This window comes from Typha latifolia, chromosome 7, assembly GCF_019914945.1.
Source record: "Typha latifolia isolate L0001 chromosome 7, TyphaL0001v2, whole genome shotgun sequence".
In the NCBI taxonomy this organism is placed as follows: domain Eukaryota; kingdom Viridiplantae; phylum Streptophyta; class Magnoliopsida; order Poales; family Typhaceae; genus Typha; species Typha latifolia.
This window is the reverse complement of record NC_133092.1, coordinates 6,066,983-6,074,341: the sequence shown is the minus strand read 5'-3', so window position 1 is coordinate 6,074,341 and position 7,359 is coordinate 6,066,983. Positions and strand designations below refer to the sequence as shown.

The 7,359-nt window shown below is 35.3% G+C and overlaps 1 protein-coding gene across 1 annotated transcript; it reads right to left on the bottom strand.

Moving 5' to 3' along the window:
- Positions 1-2,635: 2,635 nt before the first annotated feature.
- LOC140792765 (soluble inorganic pyrophosphatase 6, chloroplastic) lies at positions 2,636-6,744 on the bottom strand. The gene is made up of 5 exons (XM_073143952.1): positions 6,203-6,744; positions 5,223-5,323; positions 4,926-5,107; positions 3,864-3,962; positions 2,636-2,934 (listed from the first exon to the last, which is right to left on the bottom strand). The coding sequence occupies exons 1-5, from the start codon at positions 6,592-6,594 to the stop codon at positions 2,842-2,844; spliced, it is 867 nt and encodes a 288-aa protein (XP_073000053.1). The 5' UTR covers positions 6,595-6,744; the 3' UTR covers positions 2,636-2,841.
- Positions 6,745-7,359: the final 615 nt, after the last annotated feature.

The following is a 7,359-nucleotide window of genomic DNA, read 5'->3' as shown; positions in this document are numbered from 1 at the left end:
CACTCTTGCACTAAGAACTATCAATTGTTCCCCTTCAAGTCCTGGCAGTGAAACATGAAAATCCCTAATCCCTACAATATAACTCTTGATAGGTCATTTCAAAAGAAGCATCATCCGCAGTCTTCAACTAAAGATCATTTGATGCCAATGAGATGGTGCTCAAATAATTTCTGAAATTTATGTTAGATAAGTACACCCATATTCAAATTCCAACAACACCGGTTAATCAAGAACACCACTAAAAGGTGAGACTGGCTAACCGAGTTTGGGGGTTGGTCTCAAACAAAGCAAAGCCTAGACAAATATTATATAGCTCATCACATGAAAGTACCAAAATATACTTATCACTCTGTTTTTATTAATTCTTAATGAGTATATACACTTAGAAGTAAACTCAACTCACTTCCTACTTACTTAAATCGACTAATACAAAACAATCACGGAACTGTCGGGTATTAGTTCTATTAATATTGATGACAGTTAAAGAACATGAAAACTAAAGTTCTGAAACTCAAGATAGGAATTGGGATTGGCAGCTCGGAAAAACAAAAATAATATTTATCGGCCGCCCGTATCAAATCAAATTATTTTTTAATTACGTAAAATTTTAAATATTATTTAACGGTATATAAATTTTTTTAAATATTTAGAAAAAAATGAAAAAAAGTAAGAAGATAGAAATTACTCACATATTACCAAGTCCACCTTGAAAATAAAAATTTCAAACTGGACCTGATAAATTTATATACTCATAGATTACAATTACAGAAGTAAAATGCTATCTCTTTTCACTGTTGTTTTGCAATAATAAAAACAATGAACTTAAAAGAGTGGGTAAAAAAAAGAGAAAAAAGAAATGAATAAAAAAACACTTACTCAAGTTTACCAAAATGCTGAGTAACTGAAAAGATTTGTCAGAGCGACCACTAGGTGAGCTCGGTGTTAAATGTGAAGGGTGGACTTAAATTATGATTGTAGGAGTAAAATGCTATCTTTCTTCACTGTTGTTTTGCAATAATAAAAACGATGAACTTAAAAGAATGGGTAAGAAAAAGAGAAAAAAGAAATGAAAAAAAAAACACTTACTAAGTTTACTAAAATGCAGAGCAACTGAAAAGATTTGTTAGAGCGACCACTAGGTGAGCTCAGTGTTAAATGTGAAGGGTGGAGAAAAGTATATGTTAGATAGAAAATAAAAGCTAAAAATCCATTTCCACTAGTTTTGACTGAGATTCATGATGAAAACATAGAAAAATAGTTTCAATCATAGTAATTGATAAAAACAGAGAACAGTTCCAGCATTGGTGTCAAACAAATCATCATTTGTAATTCCTGGTTTTCTAAGGACACCAGCAGGAATGATAACGAGATCCATTCCTGTAAGTACTGCCCTAGAGCAGGGAAAAGAACATACTAACACCAGCAGCAATAAAAGCACAACCAATGAAGTTCACTAGAAACTGTCAAGCAAATGACCAGTAAAATTACACTTTTATCCAAAGGGTAAAAGAACATACTCAACACAACTTGTGCCTCCCTCCTCCCCCTGGTTGTGTCCAAGCAAACCTTATTTAAGGCCTGTTTGTTTGAGGTACTTTAGCATGAAATGCCCAAGGAAGCAATTTGATGAAATCTCAAAATAAGCAAGTTCAGATTGCTTTTACAAGTAAAAAAGAGTGCCCTATCCCCTAGGCGGAACCTGAACGAGTTAAGAAGTTACTTCATATGCATAAATAAATATATGCAGAACAATCACTACGACAACAAGAAAAGCTACCAAAGTAGAGTTTATTGTACAATCAAAATTGTAGATCTTTAACTGAAAAATGCAGTTTATCTAGCAAAGGAGTACATCATGCAAAAATAATAATCAATTATCTAGCGCATAAAGAGTTCCTGTCACACAGATCCTGGAACCAAAAAAATTGGCAAAAATCATCAAAAGAATCTCTAAGTAACTGGTGGACTAAGAGGTTAGTTTTGAGAAATGAAAAGGATAAAAACAAAAAACAAAAAAAAACTCTTTACTGAACAAAAGGGACAACAAAAGATGAATAAGTTGCTTCATTGCTATAGCAGCTCTCCTGAACATCATTTAGGAGTAACACATTTCCTTTGCTCTTGCAGTCCAAATCAACAATGGTAAATAAAGAATTCTTTCACTGAAACTGACTTTGAAAGGTAGCAGCGAAATGAGAAAAAATATCTTACTTTTTAACTCTGGCAATTCAATAAAACGTGCACATCCAACCACCTCTTCTCCAACACGTTCTGCAAAGGAATACAGTCCTATTATGCAGAGAATGACTTCAGAATAGACAGACAAAAAAAACTGGAAAAACCACTTACTGTTGGTTCTCCATAGCTTTTCGATCCAACATAGCCTATCGGAGATCATACTAGTTCGATTTCCAGCGACATTGTTTAAACTTTCAATTGGGGCACCATTAAGTTCCACTTCTCTCAGAAACAAAAAAAATTTATTGTAATCATTAAAGTTTGATGGAAATCAAGGTGATGCTTTCATGCTTACTTTCCGCAGCAGTTATTGGTCAGAATTTTATTTATTTATTTGCAATTATATATTTATATCATATATTAGAAGGTGGTGACTATAACATCAAACACACAACTCTTTTACGGAAGAATTAATGTTGATTCAATGTGACAAATGATCTGGTTGTGCAACAATGTTTCTAGTAGTCATGGTGCCGGACTACTTGGATTATGCCATAGAACTGCAAAGTTGTACTCGGAAGAATTAAAATTTACAGTAGCACATTAAAATGCTTAAGTACATGACATAAAGAATATTGAGACTTCTGAACACCCCAATAGAGTTCAGACTAATGAAAGCTCTCCAGAAGGAACAGATCTTTTCATTAACTCTGCCCACGACTTGTTCGTCTCCATAATGACCTTCAGGGCATAATCCTGCTCATCACAAAAGGAAAATGGTTTGCAATTAGAATGGGTAACGCACACATGTTGTATTATAAGTGATGTGAATAGCTTCCAATCCATAACAAACAATTAGGTGATCTCAGTGCAAAATAGAAATTCAACAGCACATGTGAAATACTAGGAAATTAGAGGCGTCATATAGAGGCAAACTCAAAAAGAGATCTACTGGTCATCAGATATTAGAAGTACATGATACCGACTCAGTCAAGCTTTACAAATTTTATCCTTTACTCTTTCCTTTTCCAATGCCTTCACAATTTATATACAGTATAGATCAATAGAAGATCACTCTAATCCACAACGAAGTTAATCTTATATCATCTCCTCAGGTCTGTCAGCTTCTTGTAGATACCATTGAAATCAAACATGTTTTCACAAAAATCTTATTTCCAACCTGTTGAATTAGCATCTTCTGACTGAGTGGTATCGCAAAAAGAGTAGATTCAATGGAAACAACCCTAAACTATCTTACTTAACAGAGAAAGATATGTATAAAACACACCACTTAATTTCTTCGTCTGACCAGCTGATAATTATTACATAAATTCTCAGAGTTTAAAGTAGGAAAACCTAGAAAGAGTTTTAGCAATACTTTGTCTTTGAACAAACACTCCAACTTGACTTCAATATTTTTGATAACATTTGCTTTTACTTTGGTTGCCTATAATTGATGCACTAGTTGACAAGTTAAATGAGCATAAAATATCGCACTGATAGCATTGGGAAAACAATAACCCAAAAAACAGACCAACATTACCAAAAGAACTAGTTCAAGCAGCAACCAAAAAAAGATCAGAGGGGTGAAAGAAACAATGCATGCAGGTTAGAGTACTATCCTAAATATTTAAATGGTGGCATTTCAGAAAGTGAACAATATAACTATACTAAGATATATTTACCTTGTCCACTGCCTTGTTCCCCAGACCAAACTTGTTAGCTGGCTTTCCATCAGGAATTTTGTAGTCTCTAAACCAGTCTCTAATCGCAGTAAGAGTGCTCTGAAAGTCATGTTTCAAGTGTGAATGTAAATTAATAATCCAACATTCTCATAGCAATTGTATTTGATAGCAGTTTCTCAGATAAAGTCTAAATGTTTTACAGATGGAGTGGTTTATTTGACAAAGCTGGCAATTTGGTACCCATTCCCATGGTGAACAATTTGATTGGGTAAGATACAGCTAATATACATGATCTAGCAAATTTACTGATAAGATCTCAACAACTACAATTGATCTTGGAAGTCATAAAATTGACTGATTTCTTTAGGCTGCGATTATTGACCCCCACACTCAAAAGATTTACCAGAACTAGTGTGTACATAAATATCAATAGATCTTTGATCATTTATAACATAAGCTTACAGATGCTTATCAAATATTTTTCAAAGTGCAGCACAAACTAACTAGTATTTGCAATTTTAGTTTGGCCCATTGACCATTCAGAGAACAAAAGACTTGAGCAGGTAATTGCTATTCCACATGCAGAGCACAATAATAACAAGTAATTTTTTTTTCCTTCCAAGCTAATGTGTTTGGAACTGATAATTTATGGGAACATATGCCGCTAATGTATCAAATATAGCATGTAAGTGGAAATAAAAGCAAAGAGGATCCTCCTTAGATAGTTGCTATGCCACTGAAACTTGGCTCTGAAACAGCAACTTGAGAGTGTTTCCCAGAGCATGACATTACCTCAAACTCAGAAATCCAACACATTCTAAGGAGTTCTGGAGTTCCACCAAACATCTCAAGTAATTTGTATTGTCAATTATGATAACTCTTGGCATACTATACATCAAGAACCTAAAACATTCTAAAATGTAAAGTGAAACCACACCCATGTTCCAAAAGGAGACCAAAAGAAAAAGTCATTTACTAAGGGAAAAAAAAAATCCCAAACTGCTCTTTATAACATTCAAAAGATTTACTAACTAAATAATATATACAAGTTCATAATCATACCGGAAAATGCTTTTCGACGTCGTTCAGATCGTTCACAAGAGAAGCTCTGGGATCATCCAAGGATATAGCAACTATCTTCCAGTCAAGCTCCCCCTCATCAATCATAGCTAAAGCTGCTAATGGTTTCACCTTAAGAACATCACCAATATTAGCCCGCCTTTCACCAATTTCAACAACATCGACTGGGAAAAAAAATCAGGATAAAAAGATTAGCCTTGCCGATAGACTTGTGATGCTTTGGCTGCACTGCATCTAAGAACAAAAAAATCAAGCAATATACAGAAACCCAAAATTTACCAGGATCATTATCCCCGAATGCTCCTTCAACTTCTGCATTTGCGAAAGATGGATCTTCCCAGGTTTGTGGAAGTAATCCATAGTTCCAATTTATGTTGTACCTGTTGTTGATGCATTACAGCAACAAACTACTCCTCTATTAAACTATATAACCATTAAAAAGCCATAGTTGTTAGGAGTTCAATAACGCATGTATTATTCAACCTTCCATGATTTTATCAGTCCGCTTGCCAATTGTATCTCATATATTTAGCGAAAACTATATTTTACCCCCATGTGGTTAGGCCTAAATTCATTTCCCTCCCTCTATAATTTTGTCTGTACCATTTTACCGCCTTATAATTATATTTAAATTGAAATCATTACTGTTTCTATCATAGTTGATCAATTACTAGTCAAATTTGAAGTTACTCTAAGATACAAAATTGTATACGATTGGATAAATTTTTCATGACATCTAAAATAATACAGATCAGATTGCAAATGATAAATATATTAACCATATGTATATTTTTATCATAACTTTGTCATCTAAAATTTAATTGATATTATTCTAGATGCATTGGAAAACTTATCTGATTATCTATAACTTTGTCTTTGATGAATATCTCTAAATTTGACCTATATAGATTGATCAAATATGAAGAAAAATATAATATTTTCAGTTTGAATATAAAACTATAGGGTGGTGAAGTGATTCTAGGCGAGGGGGTAAAAATTTAATTTTCTTATTAAATTGCGTAACCCATGCCATTTCATTCACGGTACCTCTGTATCTTATTGAAGTATATATCTAACTACTGGTTAATATAAGTAACGGAATTTGATTACTTAACTATCTTCCTAATTATAGTCAACTAAAGTGCCTAATCCCCGGTTAGTCCACATTCCAAATCAGGAAATCAACCCTGGTTTTAAACACAGATATCATAAGAAAATAAAGCCTCTATCAAATCAGAATGTAGTAAATATTCACTTACGGGTAGTATCGAAGCTTTCCCTTCTTCGTATCTTGCTTGATAGGAGTAAACGCCTCGTCCGTCGCCACCTCCATCTTCGCGCTCGACTCCTTGGGGATCTCAACGACAAAGTTGAAGACCCCATCGCCCAACTGCAACGGCACGTCATGCCAAGGCGAGATCTTTTTTCCGGAGGAGTCGAGGAAGAAGACCCTGTAGTCTAGAGTTTCGGGCTGACCCACCTCCTTGGTCTGGACTCCGGCGGTCCTGAGCAGCGCGGAGGGGGCGGAGTATTGCCGCCTCCGGCGGCAGAGGGAGACGGAGACAGGGTTGGAATTGAAGGGGAGATGCGAGGAGCTTAGTCGCCGGAATCCATGGAGCGCGAATGCAGTCGCGGTCGCCGTCGTGGCCATCGGAGGAGTTTGGAGAAGGTCGACGAGGGGATCGAAGAGCGATGGAACGAAACCCTTGAATCGAAGATGGTGCGGTTCTCTGCCACTGTGAGCCAGAGCCTAAAGATGCCTCGCCAAATGCAACTGCCGTGAACCACACGAGAAGCACGTGCCTTTTGGGGTAATCGGATGCGGGTATTAAAGAGTAGAGCAAGAAAAGATCCGAAATTCCGAATAGAACTACGCGTTCGGGGTTCGGACAGCTTCGATTGGGCCACCATTGATGGGCTTATGCATATAAATTGGGAATAATTACAAGAATACTCTCCGAACTATTGCACATTTTCATACGCATATATATTGACCCTTTAAATTATAAAAAATCTCTCAGCCAGGTGACAGTGTTAATGAAAAATATTAAATGACTATTTTCCTATTTCTTTTCTCTAAAATAAGGGTAAAATAGTCCCTATAGAACTTAAAATATGGAGTCAATGTATACGGAAAATAAATGAGGTATGTAAAAATAGACAATGATTTAAGGAGTCTGTGTAATTATCCTTATAAGTTACCTAAATTCAAACTAGGTTCTCAGATGATTTAAGGAGTTTATGGTGTATGATTGTACCAAAATACTAAGGGGCACCATATTAAGACGGCACACTCTGGAAGAGATCTACTTGTCATTAATGAGATATTATAAGTACGTTATATCAAGTTAGTCAAGCTTTACAAATTTTGTCCATTACTTATTATCGTCTTTTTCTTTCCTATCCCTTCACAATT